Genomic DNA, 22,711 nt, shown 5'->3' with positions numbered 1-22,711 from the left:
GCTCAGCGGGAGATCGCAGAGGGGAAAAAGGGGCTGGGGCGATTTTGGGCTCAGAAAAAGCAAAAACAAAAATCCCAGAAAAATAAAAAATAAATCAAAATTCCGCTTTAAATTTGGGGGAGTCGCTTTTATTTCTGCTCTAGTGCAAAAACGGTCCCAAAAATGCAAAAAAAAAAAAAAAAAATCCCCCCAAAAAAATCCCAAAATTAAAAAAAAATCCTCCAAAAAAAATCCTCCAAAAAATTCCCAAAAGTGCCAAAAATGCCCCAAAATGGCCAAAATTGGGGATTTCAGGAATCTTCCTTCTCCTGGAACCTGCGGGAAGAGGGGATGCTGGGGGAATTCGGGATTTTGGCTTCGTTTGGGAATTTTGGGGGAGTTTTGGGTTCATTTGGGGTTATTTGGGATCAATTTTGGGGAATTTTTGGGGTTCATTTTCGGGAAATTTTGGCATTTTTGGGGGTTGTTTTGGGGTAATTTGGGGATAATTTTGGGGGACATTTTGGGGATATTTTGGAGTTTTTTCGGGATTATTTTGGGGGAATTTTAGGATATTTTTGGGGATTATTTCAAGATTATTTAGGGGATATTTGGGGATTATTTCAGGGTTATTTAGGTTATTTTGGGGATTATTTTGGGGTGGTTTTAGGTTATTTTGGGGGTGATTTCAGGGTTATTTAGGGGTGTTTTGGGGGAGATTTTGGGGATATTTTGGGGATGATTTCAGGGCTATTTGGGGATATTTTGGGGATATTTTGGGGATTATTTTGGGGTGTTTTTGGGGATATTTTGGGGATGATTTCAGGGTTACTTTGGGATATTCTGGGGGTGATTTCAGGGCTATTTTGGGGATATTCTGGGGGTGATTTCAGGGTTATTTGGGTGATTTTGGGGGTGATTTCAGGGCTATTTGGGTGATTTTGGGGATGATTTCAGGGCTATTTTGGGGATATTCTGGGGGTGATTTCAGGGCTATTTTGGGGATATTTTGGGGGTGATTTCAGGGCTATTTTGGGGATATTTTGGGGATGATTTCAGGGTTATTTGGGGATATTCTGGGGGTGATTTCAGGGCTATTTGGGTGATTTTGCGCCGCTCGGTGCTGACCTGCAGCGGGGGCAGGTGTAGAAAACCGTCTGGCCCTCGTCAGCCGAGCGCATCTGCCGCGTGTGGAACCACATCCCCGCGTGGGAGCACTGGGGACAGCTTCTGTCCACCTGAAATATGGAAAAAATTCAATTTATTTACCCAAAAACTGCTTTTAATTTATGCTAAATTATCCCCCCAGTCCTGGGTGGAAGCACATCCCCACGCGGGAGCACCGCGGGCACGTCCTGTCCACCTGAAATATTAAAAAAATCAAATTATTTGTGATAAAAATCCATTTATTTATCCTAAAAATATCCCCCCAATCCCGGGTGGAAGCACATCCCCGTGTGGGAGCACCGTGGGCACGTCCTGTCCACCTGAAATATGGAAAAAATTCAATTTATTTATCCTAAAAATCCATTTATTTATGCCCAAAATCCTGGGTGGAAGCACATCCCCACGTGGGAACATTTTGGGCACATCCTGTCCACCTGAAATACCCAAAACTTCAATTATTTATGATAAAATTCCATTTATTTATGCCCAAAATCCTGGGTGGAAGCACATCCCCACGTGGGAGCGTTTTGGGCACGTTCTATCAATCTAAAATATCCAAAAAATCAATTTATTTATGATAAAATTCCATTTATTTATGATAAAATTCCATTTATTTATGCCCAAAATCCTGGGTGGAAACACATCCCCACGTGGGAACATTTTGGGCACGTCCTGTCCACCTGAAATACCCAAAACTTCAATTATTTATGATAAAATTCCATTTATTTATGCCCAAAATCCTGGGTGGAAGCACATCCCCACGTGGGAGCGTTTTGGGCACGTTATATCAATCTAAAATATCCAAAAATTCCATTTATTTATGATAAAATTCCATTTATTTATGATAAAATTCCATTTATTTAAGATAAAATTCCGTTTATTTACGCCCCAATCCCGGGTGGAAGCACATCCCCACACGGGCACACCTGGGACAGGTCCTGGCACCTCAAACATCCAAAAATCCCCAAAATTCCATTTATCCACCCAAAAATGCCCCGAAATCCCATTAATTTACAAACAAAAAAAAGCAAAACTTCCCCTAATTCACCCCAATTGTTCCCTTCGTTCATCTCAAAAACAACAAAAATGAAAATATTCTTTGTTCACCTCAAAACCTCTTTAATGCACCCCAGGAATTCCAGCATTTCACCCCCAAAATTCCCATTTTTCTCCCCTCCTACTGAATTTTTTTTATTCCCAATTCCCAAAAATTTTTGGGATTTTCTCCCAAATTTTGGGGGATTTTTCCCCAAATTCCCAAAAATTTTTGGGATTTTCTCCCAAATTTTGGGGGATTTTTCCCCAAATTCCCAAAAATTTTTGGGATTTTCTCCCAAATTTTGGGGGGAATTTTTCCCAAATTCCCAAAAATTTTTGGGATTTTCTCCCAAATTTTGGGGGGATTTTTCCAAAATTCCCAAAAATTTTTGGGATTTTCTCCCAAATTTTGGGGGGATTTTTCCCAAATTCCCAGGAATTTTTGGGGATTTCTCCCAAATTCTTGTGATTTTGTTTTTTATTTTTCCCCCCAAATTTTGGGGACTTTTCCCCAGTTTTTGAGGATTATCCCCCAAGTTTTTGTGGGATTTTTTTTTTCAAATTTTTGGGGGATTTTTTTCCCAAATTCCCAGGAATTTTTTGAGATTTTCCCCATTTTTTTGGGTAATTTTACCCCAAATGTTTTGAGATTTTTTTCCACAATTTTTGGGGGATTTTTTCCCCAAATTCCCAGGAATTCTTTCCCCAAATTTTTGGGATTTTTTCCCCATTTTTAAAATTTTCCCAATTTTTAGGGGGCATTTTTTCCCAAATTCCCAGGAATTTTGGGGGGAATTTTCCCCAAAATTCTTGGATTTTTTCCCCATTTTTTTTTATTTTCCCCACTTTTTGGGGGGATTTCTTCCTAAATTCCCAGGAATTTTTTCCCCAATTTTTGGAGTATTCCCCCCAAATTTTGGGAAGATTTTTTCCCAAATTCCCAGGATTTTTTGGGGAATTTTCCTGCTTATTTTTTAATTTTTTTCCCAATTTCTGGGGGCTTTTTTTCCCAAATTCCCAGGAATTTTTGGGATTTTTCCCCAAATATTTTTGGGATTTTCCCTCAATATTTTTTTTTATTTTTCCCCAAATTTTTGGGATTTTCCCCAAATATTTTTGGGATTTCCCCCAATATTTTTGGAATTTTTTCCCCCAATATTCTTGGGATTTTTCCCCAAATATTTTTGGGATTTTTTTCCCCAAATCTTTGGGATTTTCCCCCCAGTATTTTTTTATTTTTCCCCCAATATTTTTGGGATTTTCCCCCAAATATTTTTGGGTATTTTTCCCCAATATTTTTGGGAATTTTCCCCGATATTTTTGGGATTTTTTCCCCAAAATTTTGGGATTTTTTCCCCCAATATGTTTGGGATTTCCCCAAACTTTTGGGAATTTTTCCCCAATATTTTTGGGATTTTTCCCCCAAATTTTTGGGATTTTCCCCAAACATTTTTGGGATTTTTTCCCCAATATTTTTGGGATTTTTCCCCAAATATTTGGGACTTTTTCCCCAATATTTTTGGGATTTTTTTCCCCAAACCTTTGGGGATTTTTCCCCCAATATTTTTTAATTTTTCCCCCAATATTTTTGGGATTTTTCCCCCAATATTTTTGGGATTTTTCCCCCAGTCTTTTTGGGATTTTCCCCAAATATTTTTGTATTTTTCCTGCAATATTTTTGGGATTTTTTCCCCCAATATTTTTTTATTTTTCCCCCAATATTTTTGGGATTTTCCCCCCAGTATTTTTTTTATTTTTCTCCCAATATTTTTTTTATTTTTCCCCCAATATTTTTGGGATTTTTTTTCCCAATATTTTTGGGATTTTTCCCCAAATATTTTTGGGATTTTTTTCCCCAAATTTCTGGGATTTTTTCCCCAATATTTTTGGGATTTCCCCCCAATATTTTTGGGATTTCCCCCCAATATTTTTGGGATTTTCCCCCGAGTATTTTTTTTATTTTTCTCCCAATATTTTTTTTATTTTCCCCCCAGTATTTTTGGGATTTTTCCCCAATATTTTTGGATTTTTCCCCCAAAATTTTTGGGATTTTTTCCCCCGAATCTTTGGGGATTTTTCCCCAAATATTTGGGATTTTTCTCCCCAGATTTTTTGGATTTTTTTCCCCAAATCTTTGGGGATTTTTCCCCCCAATACTTTTTGGATTTTCCCCCAATATTTTTGGGATTTTCCCCCCAGTATTTTTTTTTATTTTCCCCCCAATATTTTTTTTATTTTCCTCCCAATTTTTTTTTATTTTCCTCCCAATATTTTTTATTTTTTTCCTCCCAATTTTTTTTTTTTTTTCCTCCCAATATTTTTTTTTTATTTTCCCCCCAATATTTTTTTTTTTTAATTTTTCTCCCAATATTTTTTTTATTTTTTCGCGATACTTTGGGATTCCCCAACATTCCCGCTGTTCCTCTCACCCACCGTGGGTCCCTCCAGGGGGGCGGGGCCGCGGCCGCCCCTCCCCCCCCCGGGGCCGCTGAAGCTCAGGGAGCTGCGGAGCCGGGAGCCCTCGGGGTCTGGGAAAAACGGAAATTTGGGGGAAAAACCACTAAAAATGGGAAATTCGGGAATAACGACGGGGAACGGGGACTGCGGAAACAGCAGGGAAAACATGGGGGGAAAAAAAACGGGAAAAATGGGGAAAAACTGGGGAAAAATAGGGAAAAAGGAGGGGGAAAATTGGGGGAAAAATTGGGAAAAAATCCCATAAAATGGAAATTTGGGACAAAAAAAAACATTAAAAATGGGAAATTTGGGAATAACGACGGGGAACGGGGACTGGGGAAACAACAGGGAAAAAATGGGGGGAAAAAGGGAATTTTAGGGAAAAAAAACGGGAAAAATGGGGAAAAAGGAGGGGGAAAATTGGGGGAAAAATTGGGAAAAATGGAAATTTGGGACAAAAGAACATTAAAAATGGGAAATTTGGGAATAATAATGGGGAACGGGGACTGGGGAAACAACAGGGAAAAAATGGGGGAAAAAAGGGAATTTTAGGGAAAAAAAAAAAACGGGAAAAATGGGGAAAAAGGAGGGGGAAAATTGGGGGGAAAATTGGGAAAAAATGGGGAAAAATTGGAAAAAATGGAAATTTGGGACAAAAGAACATTAAAAATGGGAAATTTCAGAATAATAACGGGGAACGGGGACTGGGGAAACAACAGGGAAAACATGGGGGGAAAAAAACGGGAAAAATGGGGAAAAACTGGGGAAAAATAGGGAAAAAGGAGGGGGAAAATTGGGGGAAAAATTGGGAAAAAATCCCATAAAATGGAAATTTGGGACAAAAAAAAACATTAAAAATGGGAAATTTGGGAATAATAATGGGGAACGGGGACTGGGGAAACAACAGGGAAAAAAAGGGGGAAAAAAGGGAATTTTAGGGAAAAAAAAACGGGAAAAATGGGGAAAAACTGGGGAAAAATGGAAATTTGGGACAAAAGAACATTAAAAATGGGAAATTTGGGAATAATAATGGGGAAATGGGGATTGGGGAAACAACAGGGAAAAAATGGGGGAAAAAAGGGAATTTTAGCGAGAAAAAAACGGGAAAAATGGGGAAAAAGGAGGGGAAAATTGGGGGGAAAATTGGGAAAAAATGGGGAAAAATTGGAAAAAATGGAAATTTGGGACAAAAGAACATTAAAAATGGGAAATTTCAGAATAACAACGGGGAACGGGGACTGGGGAAACAACAGGGAAAACATGGGGGGAAAAAAACGGGAAAAATGGGGAAAAACTGGGGAAAAATAGGGAAAAAGGAGGGGGAAAATTGGGGGAAAAATTGGGAAAAAATCCCATAAAATGGAAATTTGGGACAAAAAAAAACATTAAAAATGGGAAATTTCAGAATAATAATGGGGAACGGGGACTGGGGAAACAACAGGGAAAAAATGGGGGGAAAAAGGGAATTTTAGGGAGAAAAAAACGGGAAAAATGGGGAAAAAGGAGGGGGAAAATTGGGGGGAAAAGAGGGGAAAAATTGGGGGAAAAATGGGGAAAAATGGAAATTTGGGACAAAAGAACATTAAAAATGGGAAATTTCAGAATAATAACGGGGAACGGGGACTGGGGAAACAACAGGGAAAACATGGGGGGAAAAAAACGGGAAAAATGGGGAAAAACTGGGGAAAAATAGGGAAAAAGGAGGGGGAAAATTGGGGGAAAAATTGGGAAAAAATCCCATAAAATGGAAATTTGGGACAAAAGAACATTAAAAATGGGAAATTTGGGAATAATAATGGGGAAATGGGGATTGGGGGGAAAATGAGGGAAAATGGGGGGAAAAAAGGGAATTTTAGGGTGAAAAATTGGGGACAAATGGGGAAAAATGGGGGAAAAATTGTGATTTGGGGGGAAAAATGGGGAAATGGGGACTGGGGGGAAATGGGCAAAAATTGGGGGAAAAATGAGGAAAAAGGGGGAGAAAAATAGGGGGAAAAATAAGGGGGAAAATGGGATTTAATGGGATTTTTATAGGGATTTTAGTGGGATTTTAATGGGGATTTTAATGAAATTTTTATGGCATTTAAATGGGATTTTAACTGGATTTTTATGGGATATTTATTGAGATTTTTATGGGATATTTATTGAGATGTTTATGGGATATTTATTGAGATTTTTGGGAGGATTGTAATGGGGATTTTAGAAGGATTTTAATGGGATTTTTGTGGGATTTGCAATGGGATTTTAATGGGAATTTTTATGGGATTTTCATGGGGATTTTAATAGGGAATTTAATGGGACTTTATTGGAATTTTTAATGGGATTTAATGGGATTTAACGGGATTTTAATGGGATTTTAATGGGATTTAATGGAGTTTAATGGGATTTTAATGGAATTTTAATGGAATTTAATGGGATTTAATGGGGTTTAATGGGATTTTAATGGGATTTAATGGGATTTAATGGGGTTTAATGGGATTTAATAGGATTTTAATGGGATTTAATGGGATTTTAATGGGGATTTTAATGAGATTTTATTGGGAATCTCGTGGGATTTTTTAGTGGAATTTTATGGGATTTTTTTGGTGGGCTTTTCATGGGCTTTTAATGGCGATTTTATTGGGATTTTTGTGGTGATTTTAATGGGGATTTAATGGGAATTTAATGGGAATTTAATGGGGATTTTAATGGGATTTTTTATGGAATTTTAGTGAGACTTTAATGGGGTTTTAACTGGAATTTATTGGGATTTTAATGAAATTTTACTGGGGATACCTACGGGGTTTTTATGGGATTTTTATCGGGGATTTCTATGGAATTTTAATGGGATTTTAATGAAATCTTACTGGGGATACACACGGGGTTTTTATGGGATTTTTATCCGGGGTTTCAATGGGAATTTAATGGGATTTATCTGGAATTTTAATGGGATTTTTATGGCATTTTAGTGAGGCTTTAATGGGGTTTTAACTGGAATGTAATGGGATTTTAATGAAATTTTACTGGGGATACCTACGGGGTTTTTATGGGGTTTTTATCGGGGATTTCAATGGGGATTTAATGGGATTTATCTGGAATTTTAATGGGATTTTAATGAAATCTTACTGGGGATACCTACGGGGTTTTTATGGGATTTTTATCGGGGATTTCAATGGGAATTTAATGGGATTTCTATGGAATTTTAATGGGATTTTAATGAAATCGTACTGGGGATACCTACGGGGTTTTTATGGGGTTTTTATCGGGGATTTCAATGGGAATTTAATGGGATTTATCTGGAATTTTAACGGGATTTTTATGGCATTTTAGTGAGGCTTTAATGGGGTTTTAACTGGAATTTAATGGGATTTTAATGAAATCTTACTGGGGATACCTACGGGGTTTTTATGGGGTTTTTATCGGGGATTTCAATGGGAATTTAATGGGATTTCTATGGAATTTTAACAGGATTTTAATGAAATCTTACTGGGGATACACACGGGGTTTTTATGGGGTTTTTATCGGGGATTTCAATGGGGATTTAATGGGATTTCTATGGAATTTTAATGGGATTTGACGGGGTTTTTTTTCATTTCGATGGGATTTTTGCAGATGCGGCCAGGATTTACGGACTCTCTCGGGGTTTTTGGTTATTTCACCGTTGGGGCGCTCGGGCAGACCCGGGCGGGGCCGGGCGGCGCAGCGGGGGCAGCGCCGGGCGGGGCCGGGGCCGGGCCGGGCCAGGACGGAGCCGCACTCGGGGCAGAAGCCGGGAACGGAGCGGAACCGCCGCGGCACGGGGGCGGCCATGGGGCGCGAGGCCGGGCACGAAGCACTGAAAATAAACAGGAAATAACAGGAAATAACCACGAAAATAACCGCAAAATAACCACAAAAATCACAGAAAACAACCGCAAAATACCCCCCAAAATCACAGAAAATAACCGCAAAATACCCCCCAAAAATCACAGAAAATAACCACCAAATACCCCCAAAAATCACAGAAAATAACCGCAAAATACCCCCAAAAATCACAGAAAATAACCGCAAAATAACCACAAAAATCACAGAAAATAACCACCAAATACCCCCAAAAATCACAGATAATAACTGCAAAATAACCACAAAAATCACAGAAAATAACCGCAAAATAACCCCAAAAATCACAGAAAATAACCGCAAAATAACCACAAAAATCACAGAAAATAACCACCAAATACCCCCAAAAATCACAGAAAATAACCACAAAATACCCCAAAAATCACAGAAAATAACCACAAAATACCCCAAAAATCACAGAAAATAACCGCAAAATACCCCCAAAAATCACAGAAAATAACCGCAAAATACCCCCCAAAAATCACAGAAAATAACCGCAAAATACCCCCCAAAAATCACAGAAAATAACCACCAAATACCCCCAAAAATCACAGAAAATAACCGCAAAATAACCACAAAAATCACAGAAAATAACCGCAAAATAACCACAAAAATCACAGAAAATAACCACCAAATACCCCCAAAAATCACAGATAATAACCGCAAAATAACCACAAAAATCACAGAAAATAACCGCAAAATAACCCCAAAAATCACAGAAAATAACCACCAAATACCCCCAAAAATCACAGAAAATAACCGCAAAATAACCCCAAAAATCACAGACAATAACCACCAAAATACCCCCCAAAATCACAGAAAATAACCGCAAAATAACCACAAAAATCACAGAAAATAACCACGAAATACCCCCAAAAATCACAGACAATAACCACCAAAATACCCCCCAAAATCACAGAAAATAACCACCAAATACCCCCAAAGATCACAGAAAATAACCACAAAATACCCCAAAAATCACAGAAAATAACCGCAAAATACCCCCAAAAATCACAGAAAATAACCACAAAATACCCCAAAAATCACAGAAAATAACCACAAAATACCCCCCAAAAATCACAGAAAATAACCACAAAATACCCCCAAAATCACAGAAAATAACCATGAACATCACAGAAAATACCCCAAAAATAACCGCAAAATAACCACCAAAATAACCACAAAATACCCCCAAAAATAACCACAAAATTACCACCAAAATCACAGAAAATAACCACAAAATTCACAGAAAATAACCACAAAAATAACCACAAAATACCCCCAAAAATAACCACAAAATAACCACAAAAATAACAGAAAATAACCACCAAAATCACAGAAAATAACCACAAAAATAACCACAAAATACCCCCAAAAATAACCACAAAATAACCACAAAAATAACAGAAAATAACCACCAAAATCACAGAAAATAACCACAAAAATAACCACAAAATACCCCCAAAAATAACCACAAAATACCCCCAAAAATAACCACAAAATAACCACAAAAATAACCACCAAAATCACGGAAAATAACCACAAAAATAACAGAAAATAACCACAAAAATAACAGAAAATAACCACCAAAATCACAGAAAACAACCACGAAAATAACCACAAAATACCCCAAAAATAACCACAAAATACCCCAAAACTAACCCCAAAAATAGCCCCCAAATAACCTAAAAATATGCAAAAAATAACCACAAAAATCCCCCAAAATCCCCCCAAAACAACCCCAAAATACTCCAAGAGTACTCCCAAAGTAACGACAAAAATCCCTCCCAAAATAACACAAAGCACCCCAAAAATAACACAAAAATAACACAAAAATACCCCAAGAATACCCTAAAAATTACCCCAAAATTATCTCCAAAATACCCTAAAAACACCCCCAAAATACCCCAACAAATATCCCAAAAATACCTCAAAAAAATCCCCCAAATTACCCCAATATACCCAGAAAATATCCCCAAAATCCCCCCAAAAATAACATAAAAATACCCCCAAAATAACCCCAAAACCACATAAAATTAACACAAAAATAGCCCAAAAATAACCTAAAAATATCCCAGAAACTCTCCAAAAATAACAGGAAAATACCCCCAAAAATATCCCAAAAGTAACCAAAACCAACCAAAAAATACACAAAAAAACCCCACAAAAATAACGCCAAAAACCCCCAAAAATACCCCAAAATACCCCAAAATAACCACAAAAATACCTCCCAATATAACACAAAACCAGCCCCAAAATAACCACAAAAATAACAGAAAATAATCACAAAAATCACAGAAAATAACCACGAAAATAACAGAAAATAACCACAAAAATAACAGAAAACAATCACGAAAATAACAGAAAATAACAACAGAAATAACAGAAAATTACCACAAAAATAACAGAAAAAAAACACGAAAATAACAGAAAATAACAACAAAAATAACAGAAAATAACCAGAAAAATAACAGAAAATAACAACAAAAATAACAGAAAATTACCACAAAAATAACAGAAAAAAACCACGAAAATAACAGAAAATAACCACAAAAATAACAGAAAAAAACCACAAAAATAACAGAAAAAAACCACAAAAATAACAGAAAATAACAACAAAAATAACAGAAAATAATCACGAAAATAACAGAAAGTAACCACAAAAATAACAGAAAATAACCACAAAAATAACCACAAAATACCCCCAAGAATCACAGAAAATAAGCACAAAAAAACCAGAAAATAACCACGAAAATCACAGAAAATAACCACGAAAATCACAGAAAAACCCGCAAAAACAACCACAAAAACCCCCACAAAACTTCACCCGGTAAACCCCAAAAATTCCCCAATTTCCCACCAAAAAAGCGCCACAAAAACTCCCAAAATGCCCCTTAAAGTCCCAACATTGACCCCAAAACCGCCCCCAAAATTCCGATTTACGCACGAACTGCCCCGGAAATTCTCCCAAAAATCCCCAAATTTTCCGCCGAAAATTCCCCGCATTTACCCCAATCCCGAAAGGGAAAAGCGCCGGAATTTCAGCCGGAGCTGCCTCAGCGCCCCGCGGGAACGCCCCGAAAATTCCTCAAAATTCCCCAAAATTTCCCCCAAAATTCCCCAAAATTTCCCCCAAAATTTCCCCCCAAATTCCCCCAAATTCCCCAAAAGTTCCAAATTTCCCCCCAAAGGCCCCAAAATTCCCCCAAATCCCCCAAACTCCCCCTCCCGCCCCCCCTTTATTCCCCACCCCCCCAAAATTCCCAAATTTCCCCAAAATTCCCCAAAATCCCCAAAATTCCCAACCCCGCCCCTCCCCCACCTCCTCCCGCGGCCGCCGCTGCGCGCGCCGGAAACTCCGCAAGCCCCGCCCGCTCCTTGACGTCACTTCCGCTCAATCCCCAAACCGGAAGCTTCCCCAGCGTCCTCCGGGGAGCGCTTAATTAGCCCTTAATCAATTCATTAATGAGTTGATTACGAATTGAGGGCGTGGCTGATTAATAAAGGCGTGGCTTAAAGATAGGGGCGTGGCTTTATTAAAGGGGCGTGGTTTAAATGTTCAAAATGCGGACGTGGCTTTAACGCCGCTGGGAGTGGGCGTGGCTCGCGCGGGAGGCGCGGTTTCCTTCCTGGGGGCGTGGCCACGCCGCCTTATTTGCATATCTTAGCCGTCTTGGCGCGCTCTGATTGGTCTGAACGCGGGTTTAGCGGGCGTGGCTTTGCCGTTGCCATGGCGACAGTTCCGGTGCGGGCAACCGGAAGTGGCGGCGCTCCCGGGAAGGCGCCGCCGGTGCGGGGGGGGCAGGGCGGCGGTTTTGGGGGAATTCGGAGAAATTTGGGGAAATTTGGGGAGAATTTGGTGAAATTTGGGAAATTTGGGGACTTTTGGGGGTTTTTGGGGGGGCCCGGGGCTGGGGGAGGGGGGGAGGGGAAATTTTGGGGGTTTTGGGGCCTTGTTTGGGGTGGGGGAGGGGCGCGGGATTGGCGTGAGGGGAAAATTTGGGGGAAAATTTTGGGGGAATTTTGGGATTTTTGGGGTTTTTAGGGCGGAGGGGTTGGAGGGGATTCTTTGGATTTTTTAGGGGCTTTTGGGGATCAATTTTGGGAGTTTTTTGAGGAGCTGATTTGGATTTTCGGGGTTTTTTTGGGGGTTTCTTTTGGTTTTATTTGAGGAAATTTAAAAAAAAAATTTAGGGGCAATTTGGGGTTTTTTGGGGTGGTTTTGAGGATTTATTTGGATTTTTTGGGGTTTTTTAAGGGAGGTTTTGAGAAATTGATTTGGATTTTCCAAGGGTTTTTTGGGGTTTTTTTCAAGGGAGAATTTTGGGATTTTTTGGGTTTTTTTTGGGGGAATTTAAGGAATTAATTTGGATTTTTTTAGGAATTTTTGGGAGAGAATTTGGGAATCTTTTTGTTGTTTTTGAGGGGGATTATTTGGAATTTTTGGGGTTGTTTTGAGGGGTTGATTTGGATTTTTCGGGGGAATTTTGGAATTTTTTTGGGTTTTTTTGGGGGGAGATTTGAGGGATTTATTTTCATTTTTTGGGGATTTTTTTGGGGAGGTTTGAGGGATTTATTTTCATTTTTGGGGATTTTTTTAGGGGGGTTTGAGAAATTCCTTTGGGTTTTCAAAGGTTTTTTGGAGGAAAGATTCTGGGATTTTTTTGGGGGGAATTTTTTTGGGGTTTTTTTGGGGTTTTTTTTTAGGATTATTTTGGGAACTTTTTGGGAATCTTTTGGGGAATTTTGTGATTTTTTTAGGGATGTTTTGGTGGTTTTTTTTAGGATTATTTTGGGAACTTTTTGGGAATCTTTTGGGGAATTTTGTGATTTTTTTAGGGATGTTTTGGTGGTTTTTTTAGGATTATTTTGGGAACTTTTTGGGAATTTTGGGGGGAATTTTTTAGGGATGTTTTAATTTGATTTTTGAGGCTTTTTGGAGGTTTTTTTTTTTTTTTTTTTAGGATTTTTGGGGGATTTTTTTTTTTTTTTTTTTTTTTTTTTTTTTTTTTTTTTTTTGCTTTTTTTGGGGAATTTTCAATTTTTTTTTTCCTTCCCCTCCCCCCCCCAGGATCTGTGCGGCCCCTCCCCCTCCGGGAGCTCCAAATTCCCCAAATTCGCCCCAAAATTCCCCAGGGGGGAGGGGGAACCCCGGCGCCCCCTCCCCCACTCTGCACAGGTGAGTGCGGCACCAGAACGGGGGAAATGGGGAGAAAATGGAATTATGGGGAAAAAATGGAAAAAAATGGGGAAAAAATTGGAATTTTGGGGAAAAATGGGAAAAAATGGGGAAAAAATGGGAAAAATGGGGAAAAAATTGGAATTTTGGGGAAAAAATGGGAAAAATGGGGAAAAAATGGGGAAAAATTGGAATTTTGGGGGAAAATGGGAAAAATGGGGGAAAAAAATGGAATTTTGGGGAAAAAATTGCAATTTTGGGGGAAAAATGGGGAAAAATGAGGAAAAATGGGGAAAAATGGGGGGAAAATGGGGAAAAAATTGGAATTTTGGGGAAAAATGGGGGAAAAAATGGGGAAAAATGGGGGAAAATGGGGAAAAATTTGGAATTTTGGGGAAAAAATGGGGAAAAAATTGGAATTTTGGGGGAAAAATGGGGAAAAATGAGGAAAAATGGGGAAAAATGGGAAAAATGGGGAAAAAATTGGAATTTTGGGGAAAAATGGGGGAAAAATGGGGAAAAATTGGAATTTTGGGGGGAAAATGGGGGAAAATTGGAATTTTGGGGAAAAATGGGAAAAAAAGGGGAAAAATTGGAATTTTGGGGAAAAAATGGGAAAAATTGGGGGAAAAATGGGAAGAAACAGCAAAAAAAGGGAAAAAATGGGGGAAAATGTAGAACTTTAGGGCAAAACTGTGGAAAAAGATTAAAAATTGGAATTTTGACCAAAAAACGGGGGGAAATGATGAAAAAAAATGGAATTTTGGGGAAAAAATGGAAAAAAATTGGATTTCCAGGCAAAAAATGGGAAAAAAATTTGGAATTTTGGGGAAAAAATGGGAAGAAACAGGGAGGAAAGGGGGGAAATGGGAGAAAAAGGAATTTGGGGAAAAAACGGGAAAAATCTGGAATTTTTTTGGATAAGATGGGAAAAACTTGGGACTTTTGGGGGAAAAATGGGAAAAAATGTGGAATTTTGGGGGAAAATGGGAAGAAACATAACCCCAAAACAAGGAATAAAAGGGGGAAAAATGTCGAACTTTAGGGGGAAAACTGTGGAGAAAATATTAAAAATTGGAATTTTGACCAAAAAAGGGGGGAAATGATGAAAAAAATTGGAATTTTGGCAGAAAAAAGGGGAAAAATTGGAAAAATGAGGAAAAAATGAGAATTTTTGGGGATAAAATAGGAAAGAAAATGGAATTTACAGGATTGAAAATTGAATTTTAACATTCAAATCAATTTGGGATTAATGTTTAGCAGGACTTGAAATTGTGTTTTATCATTAAAATTCAATTTAAATGAATTTTTTACTTTCAAATAAAGTTAAGTTAATCTTTGGCAGGATTTAAAATTAAAATTTAACATTAAAATTAATTTTTAACGGGATAAAAAATTAATTTTTAACAGGGTTGGACTCTGCCCTTGGACTCCACATTGGTGAGGGCAGAATTTGTTTTTTCCTCCTTTTGTCATGAAATTTTCCTCTTTTTTAACAGAATTTTCCGGAATTTTCAGGAATTTTTTCACCCTCGGTGAAATTTGGGGTGGGAACATCAAAATTCATTTTTTTTCTCATTTTTAAAGCACTTTTGGGGCATTTTAAAGAGTTTTTGGTTTTAATTTCAGGGGTTTTTTAGCAGGGTTTAATTTCCTTTTTTCGTTTGGTTTTTAATTAATTTTGGGGGGATTTTTAGGATATTTTTGGGGGAATTATTTTTTTGTATTTTTATTAATTTTTATTGATTTTAATCACAAGGTTTCAATTCTTTTGGGGGCATAAAAAGGGAATTTTGGGGCCTGAAATTTGGAAATTTTGGGGGTATTTTTGTGCCCAATTTTGGGAATTTTGAGGTTTTTCTGTGCCCAAATTTTTGGGGGGTTTTTTGTGCCCAGATTTGGGAATTTTGAAGTTTTTTTCCGTGCCCAAATTTTAGGAATGTTGAGACTTTTTCATGCCCAAATTTGGGAATTTTGGGAGGTTTTTTGTGCTCAAAGTTTGGGAGTTTTGGAGTTTTCCTTGCCTGAAAATTGGAATTTTCTCACGTTTCCATGGCTCTAATTGAGGTGTTTTGGACTTTTCCTCACCTTAAATTTCGGCGTTTTGGGGTTTTTTGTGTCTAAAATTTGGGACTTTCGATTTTCTTTTTTCCTTCTAATTCAGGAATTCTGACTCTTCCACGCCTGAAAATTGGGAATTTCAACTTTTTCGCCTCCCAATTGCGGGAATCGCCCGTTTCTCCCATTTCTGACCCCGAATTTCTCTTTTTTCCTCCATTTCTAACCCCAAAATTCTGGTTTTCTCTCCGTTTTTGCCCCCTGCAGCCCCGTGTGAAGGATGCTGAAGAAGAGCAGCCTGGCCCTGCCGACCCAAAAATTGGGAATTACGGGAAATTTGATTTTTTTTTTTTCATCCCTTTAATTTAGGAATTGTGACTTTTCCATGTCGGAAATTTGGGAATTTTGGCTTTTTTTTTTGTGTCTGAAAATTGGGAATTTGGACTTTTTCACCTCCTAATTTCCAGGACTTTTCCGCGTCGGAAGTTTGGGAATTGCCCATTTTTCCCGTTTTTAACTGGATTTTCTCTCCGTTTTTTCCCCCTGCAGCCCCGTGTGAAGGATGCTGAAGAAGAGCAGCCTGGCCCTGCCGACCCAAAAATTGGGAATTTCGGGAAATTTGATTTCTTTTTTCATTCCTTTAATTTAGGAACTGTGACTTTTCCATGTTGGAAGTTTGGGAATTGCCCATTTTTCCCGTTTCTGACCGGATTTTCTCTCCGTTTTTCCCCCTGCAGCCCCGAGTGAAGGATGCTGAAGAAGAGCAGCCTGGCCCTGCCGACCCAAAAATTGGGAATTTCGGGAAATTTGATTTTTTTTTTTCGTTTGGGAATTGCCCATTTTTCCCGTTTCTGACCGGATTTTCTCTCCGTTTCTGCCCCTGCAGCCCCATGTGAAGGATGCTGAAGAAGAGCAGCCTGGCCCTGCTGGGTGCCGCGCTCTTCCTCGCCTGGAACGGGCTCCTGCTCCTCTTCCTCTGGGGCCGCCCCGGCGCCGCCCCGGGCCCTGCGCCGGCCCCGCCCGGCTCTCGGCTGCTGCCGGCGCAGCTGCTGCAGCTGGCGCAGGACGCCGAGGCCGAGCTGCGGCTGCAGCGCGAGCTCCTGCTGCAGATCCAGCGCCTCGGCCGCCTGCAGCGCCAGAAAACGCCGCCGAGAGTACCAGAAGCGCCGCCAAAAACGCCGGAACCGCCCCAGAAACAGCAGGAGGAGGAGGAGGAGGAGGAGGAGGAGGAGGTGGTGATCCCGGTGCTGGTGCTGGCCTGCGACCGCAGCTCGGTGCGGCGCTGCCTGGACAAGATCCTGCGCTACCGGCCCAGCGCGCGGCGCTTCCCCGTCATCGTGTCGCAGGACTGCGGCCACGCCGAGACGGCCGCGGTCATCGCGTCCTACGGCGCCGCGGTGGCGCACATCCGGCAGCCCGAGCTGGGCGACGTGGCCGCGCCGCCGGAGCACCGCAAGTTCCAGGGCTACTACCGCATCGCGCGGCACTACCGCTGGGCGCTGGGCCAGGTGTTCCGCACCTTCCGGCACCGCGCCGCCATCGTGGTGGAGGACGACCTGGAGGTGGCGCCCGACTTCTTCGAGTACTTCCAGGCGGTGCTGCCGCTGCTGAGGGAGGACCGCAGCCTGTGGTGCGCGTCGGCGTGGAACGACAACGGCCGCGAGGGCCTGGTGGACCCCGCGCGCCCCGAGCTGCTCTACAGGACCGACTTCTTCCCCGGCCTGGGCTGGCTGCTGCTGGCCGAGCTGTGGGACGAGCTGGAGCCCAAATGGCCGCCGGCCTTCTGGGACGACTGGATGCGGCGGCCGGAGCAGCGGCGCGGGCGGGCGTGCGTGCGGCCCGAGGTGTCGAGGACGATGACGTTCGGCCGCAAGGGCGTCAGCCACGGGCAGTTCTACGACCAGTACCTGAAGTTCATCAAGCTCAACGACCGCTTCGTGCCTTTCACGCGCATGGACCTCTCCTACCTCAAGAAGGACGAGTACGAGCGCGCCTTCCTGCGGCAGGTCTACTCCGCGCCCGAGGTGCGCCTGGAGGAGCTGCGGGAGGACGCGGGCCGGCGGCCGGGCCCCGTGCGGCTCCAGTACCGCGGCCGGGATTCCTTCAAGGCCTCGGCCAAGGCCTTGGGGCTCATGGACGACCTCAAGTCGGGCGTGCCGCGCGGCGGCTACCGCGGCGTCGTCAGCGTCGTGTGCCGCGGCCGCCGCGTCTTCCTGGCGCCGCCCGCCGACTGGGCCGGCTACGACCCCTCCTGGAGCTGAGCGCGGGCGCGCCGGGGCCCGTCCGCCCCGATCTGGGGGGAGTCTGACCCTTTTCGGGGGGGATTTGCCCGTTTTGGGAGCAATTTGCCCCATTTAGGGACCAATTTGCCCCATTTAGGGAGGAACTTGCCCCTTTTTGGGTTAAATTTGGCCCTTTATGGGATGAATTTGCCCCATTCTGGGTCGAATTTGCCCCTTTTTGGGTTGGATTTGTCCCTTTTTGGGTTGGATTTGTCCCTTTCTGGGTTGAATTTGTCCCTTTTTGGGGTGAATTTGCCCCATTTTGGGTTAAATTTGCCCCTTTTTGGGATTAATTTGCCCCATTTTGGGTTGAATTTGCCCTTTCTTTGGTTAAATTTGCCCCTTTTTGGGATGAATTTGCCCCATTTTGGGTTGAATTTGCCCCTTTTTGGGATGAATTTGTCCCATTCTGGGTCGGATTTGTCCCATTCTGGGTCGAATTTTCCCCTTTTTGGGTTAAATTTGCCCCTTTTTGGGATGAATTTGCCCCATTCTGGGTCGAATTTGCCCCTTTTTGGGTTGGATTTGTCCCTTTCTGGGTTGAATTTGTCCCTTTTTGGGGTGAATTTGCCCCATTTTGGGTCGAATTTGCCCCATTCTGGGTTGGATTTGCCCCATTATGGGTGAAATTTGTCCCATTTTGGGTTGAATCTGCCCCATTTTGGGTTGAATCTGCCCCTTTCTGGGTCGAATTTGCCCATTTTGGGTTGGATTTGCCCCATTTTGGGATGAATTTGTCTCATTTTGGGTTAAATTTGTCCCTTTCTGGGTTGGATTTGTCCCTTTCTGGGTCAGATTTGCCCCATTTTGGGATGAATTTTCTCCTTTCTGGGTCGGATTTGCCCCTTTCTGGGTCGAATTTGCCCCTTTTTGGGTTGAATTTGTCCCATTTTGGGTTAAATTTGTCCCTTTTTGTGTTAAATTTGTCCCTTTCTGGGTTGGATCTGCCCCTTCCTGGGTCAAATTTGCCCCTTTCTGGGTCAGATTTGCCCCATTCTGGGTTGGATTTGCCCCATTTTGAGGGGGTTTTGCAGAATAAAAGCTGAGAAATGTGGGGGTCCCGCCGTCCCCCCCCCACACACACCATTTGCATCACTGCCATTTGCATCGCTAAATTTAATCAACATTAAGATTAAACCATCCTTGAAGTGGTTTAAGTCATTTTAGAAGTGGTTTAAACCACCCTTGAACTGGTTTAAACCATCCTTGAAGTGTTTTGAACCATCTTTTAAGTGGTTTAAAAGTCACTCTCGAGGGTAAATTTGTTATTTTCCGGGGTGGGTTTGGTGCTGCCGGACGTGGGGCGAGGATTTTCCAGAATAAAAGGTAAAACAAAGGTGAAAAACCCCCACGATCCCAGGTTTGTTTCGCTGCCAGGTCCGTCTGAATTCCATCCCAAAATTCAGGAGTTTAAAAGTCTCTTTTGAAATTAAATTTGTGGGGTTTGGGGGGAGTATGGTGAAGGCAGAACAGCCCCAAAGGAACCAATTCTGAGATTTGTTGACATCCCCAAGTGCCCAAACCTGATTAAATTAACGCAAATCCGGGCGGGAACGCCCAGTGCCTTCTCCAGGGGAGGAATTTTACGAGAAAATGACGAAATTTTGTAAATCTCAATCACTGAACCCCTGAGGACCAGGCCGGGAGTCCCAGCACAGCTCGGTGCCTCTCTCAGGCATCCCCTGCTCCATCCCCGACTCACCCTCAGCGATTTCTTGGCCTTTTGGGGACATTTTGGAACATTCTGGAACATTCCCGGACGTTCCAGGCCCGTTTCCCCCTCCCCGCCGCCATTTTGGGCCGTCGCTCCCCCTCCCTCACAGACCCCTTCAAATCCCCCGCGCTGAGCCCGCCCCTCGCTGCCATTGGCTGGCTTTCCCGCCCAAACCCCACCGCTCATTCTGATTGGCCGCACGCCCCGTCACTCATCGTTTCTCGCGCGCTGATTGGCCAGGGCGGCGCTGAGGGGCGGTCCCGCCCTCGTCCCCTCACGGCTCCGGGCATGGCCAGGCCCCGATTTCAGCGCGGATTTTGAAGGTTTTATTTTTTTTTAATTTTTTATTTATTTGGTGTTAAATTCTCCCCGGTGTCCCTCGGGTTCCCTCAGCGCCGGCCCTGCCCCGGCTGCCCCTCGGAAATTCAGAGCCGGGGCCGCTCCCAGCGCTCCCAGTTTGGACATGGAGGAGGAGGAGGAAGAGGAGGAAGAGGTGAAGAGTGGGATGGGGATGAAGAAGATGAGGAGGAAGAGGGTGTGGGGATGAAGAAGAGGAGGAAGAGAGGGTGGGGATGAAGAACAGGAGGAGGAAGAGGAAGAGAATGAGGTGAGGATGGAGATGGAGGAGGAGGAAAAAAAGGGGTGGGGATGAGGAGGAGGAGGAGGATGAGAGCAGGACAGGGATGAAGAAGAGGAGAAGAGAATGGGATGGGGATGAAGAGGAGGAGGAAAGAGTGGAATGAGAATGGAGATGAAGAAGGGGAGGAAAAGGAAGAAAAAGAGGAGAAGAGCGGGATGGGGATGAAGAACAGGAGGAGGAGGAGAGAGTGGGATGGGGATGAAGAAGAGGAAGAGGAGAGCGGCGTGAGGATGAAGAAGAGAGAGTGGGATGGAAATGAAGGAGAGGGGAGAGCGGGATTAGGATGGAGATGGAGGAGGAGGATGAGAACGGGGTGGGGATGAAGAACAGGAGGAGGAGGAGAGAGTGGGATGTGGATGAAGAGGAGGAGGAGGAGAACAGAATAGGGATGAAGAAGAGGAGGGTGAGGAGGAGAAAATGGAATAGGGATGAAGAAGAGGAGGAGGAGAAGAATGGCATGAGGATGAAGAAGAGGAGGAGAAGAAGGGAATGAGGATGAAGAAGAGGAGGAGGAGAAGGAATAGAGATGAAGAAGGGGAGGAAGAGGAGGAGAAGGACGGGCTGAGGATGGAGATGGAAAAGAGGAGGAGGAGAGTGGGATGGGGATGAAGAGAAGGAGGAGAAGAAGAACGGGATAGGGATGAAGAAAAGGAGGAAGAGGAGAACAAGAACAGAATAGGGATGAAGAAGAGGAAGAAGAGAAGAAGAATGGAATCAGGATGAGAAAGAGGAGGAAGAGAGGAATGGAACAGTGAGGAAGAAGAGGAGGAAGAGGAGAAAGGAATAGGGATGAGGAGGAGAAGAACGGGCTGAGGATGAAGAAGAGGAAGAGGAGAACAGAATAGGGATGAAGAAGAGGAGAAGGGAATAGGGATGAAGAAGAGGAGGAGAAGAATGGCATGAGGACGAAGAAGAGGAAGAAGAACGGCATGAGGATGAAGAAGAGGAAGAGGAGGAGGAAGAGGAGAACGGGCTGAGGATGAAGAAGAGGAGGAGGAGAAGAACGGCATTGGGATGAAGAAGAGGAGGAGGAGAATGGGCTGAGGATGAAGAGGAGGAAGAGGAGGAGGAGAAGAACAGAACAGGGATGAAGAGGAGGAGGAGGATAACGGCATTGGGATGAAGAGGAGGAGGAGGATAACGGCATTGGGATGAAGAGGAGGAGGAGGATAACGGCATTGGGATGAAGAGGAGGAGGAGGAGGAGGAGAAGAACAGAACAGGGATGAAGAAGAGGAGGAGGATAACGGCATTGGGATGAAGAAGAGGAGGAGGAGGAGGATAACGGCATGAGGATGAAGAGGAGGAGGAGGATAACGGCATTGGGATGAAGAAGAGGAGGAGGAGGAGAAGAACAGAACAGGGATGAAGAGGAGGAGGAAGATAACGGCATTGGGATGAAGAGGAGGAGGAGGAGGAGGAGAAGAACAGAACAGGGATGAAGAAGAGGAGGAGGATAACGGCATTGGGATGAAGAAGAGGAGGAGGAGGAGGATAACGGCATGAGGATGAAGAGGAGGAGGAGGATAACGGCATTGGGATGAAGAGGAGGAGGAGGAGGAGGAGAAGAACAGAACAGGGATGAAGAGGAGGAGGAGGATAACGGCATTGCGATGAAGAGGAGGAGGAAGATAACGGCATTGGGATGAAGAAGAGGAGGAGGATAACGGCATTGGGATGAAGAAGAGGAGGAGGAGGAGGAGGAGAAGAGGAGGAGGAGGAGGAGGAGGAGGAGAAGAGGAGGAGGAGGAGGAGGAGGAGGGGGCGGCCCCACCCCGAGGGGCGGCACTTCCTGGGTCAGCGGCGGCGCCTCCATCCGCTCCCGCTGCCGGGCGGAGCTTCCCGGAGCGGCCGGGCCGGGGGAGCCCCGGGCGCCCCCCGAGCATCGCCCGGCCCGGGGGTCCCTGGGGGTCCCTGGGGGTGCCGAGACCCCCCCGTGCCCGCCTCGGCCCCAGCGGAGGCGGCGCCGCCATGCAGGAGAGCTACGAGTCCCTGATCCTGCTGGGTGAGCCCCAAAATTATCCCCAAATTATCGCCAAATTATCCCCAAAATTATCCCCAAATTATCCCCAAATTATCCCCAAAATTATCCCCAAATTATCCCCAAAATAGCCGTCCTTAAAATCCTCATCCTTAAAATCCTCCTCCCCAGAATTAGCTCCCAAAAATCATCCTCAAAAATTATCCCCAAAATCCCCCTCCTCAAAATCCCCCTCCCCAAAATCCTCCCCCATAATTACACCCAAAAATAATCCCCAAAAATTATCTCCAAAATCCCCCTCCTCAAAACCCCCCTCCCAAAAATCCTTCTGCCCAAAATAACGTCCCAAAATTATCCCC

General features: G+C 43.1%; 2 protein-coding genes and 1 pseudogene across 4 annotated transcripts; 2 read left to right on the top strand and 1 right to left on the bottom strand.

The window, feature by feature from the left end:
• The window catches only part of LOC131570177 (zinc finger protein 665-like), a 507,112-nt pseudogene that overhangs the window by 277,139 nt on the left and 207,262 nt on the right, over positions 1 to 22,711 (top strand).
• POLR1H (RNA polymerase I subunit H) lies at positions 155 to 11,899 on the bottom strand. Of its 2 annotated transcripts, XM_058822587.1 has the most exons (5): positions 11,822 to 11,899; positions 8,280 to 8,455; positions 4,618 to 4,712; positions 1,108 to 1,217; positions 155 to 315 (listed from the first exon to the last, which is right to left on the bottom strand). In XM_058822587.1, the coding sequence occupies exons 2-5, from the start codon at positions 8,428 to 8,430 to the stop codon at positions 291 to 293; spliced, it is 381 nt and encodes a 126-aa protein (XP_058678570.1). In that variant the 5' UTR covers positions 8,431 to 8,455; positions 11,822 to 11,899; the 3' UTR covers positions 155 to 290. The 2 variants fall into 2 exon arrangements, with proteins under 2 accessions (XP_058678570.1, XP_058678571.1); XM_058822588.1 differs by lacking the exon at positions 11,822 to 11,899 and having other exon boundaries at positions 8,280 to 8,545.
• On the top strand, positions 12,255 to 19,362 carry MGAT1 (alpha-1,3-mannosyl-glycoprotein 2-beta-N-acetylglucosaminyltransferase). Of its 2 annotated transcripts, none has more exons than XM_058822564.1 (3): positions 12,255 to 12,289; positions 13,571 to 13,678; positions 16,623 to 19,362. In XM_058822564.1, the coding sequence occupies exon 3, from the start codon at positions 16,636 to 16,638 to the stop codon at positions 17,995 to 17,997; it is 1,362 nt and encodes a 453-aa protein (XP_058678547.1). In that variant the 5' UTR covers positions 12,255 to 12,289; positions 13,571 to 13,678; positions 16,623 to 16,635; the 3' UTR covers positions 17,998 to 19,362. The 2 variants fall into 2 exon arrangements, with proteins under 2 accessions (XP_058678547.1, XP_058678548.1); XM_058822565.1 differs by lacking the exon at positions 12,255 to 12,289 and adding an exon at positions 15,089 to 15,118.

This window comes from Ammospiza caudacuta, chromosome 33 (assembly GCF_027887145.1).
Source record: "Ammospiza caudacuta isolate bAmmCau1 chromosome 33, bAmmCau1.pri, whole genome shotgun sequence".
NCBI lineage: Eukaryota > Metazoa > Chordata > Aves > Passeriformes > Passerellidae > Ammospiza > Ammospiza caudacuta.
Note: the sequence above shows the minus strand (reverse complement) of the source record. Positions and strands in the feature narration are given on the sequence as shown.

Coding starts and splice junctions, on each gene's coding strand:
- MGAT1 (XM_058822564.1), top strand. CDS start 16,636: ATGCTGAAGAAGAGCAGCCTGGCCCTGCTGGGTGCCGCGCTCTTCCTC.
- POLR1H (XM_058822587.1), bottom strand. CDS start 8,430: ATGGCCGCCCCCGTGCCGCGGCGGTTCCGCTCCGTTCCCGGCTTCTGC. Junction 1,218..4,617: donor CCCCCCTGGAGGGACCCACG/GTGGGTGAGAGG, acceptor TCCATATTTCAG/GTGGACAGAAGCTGTCCCCA. Junction 316..1,107: donor TACACCTGCCCCCGCTGCAG/GTCAGCACCGAG, acceptor CTCTTCCCGCAG/GTTCCAGGAGAAGGAAGATT.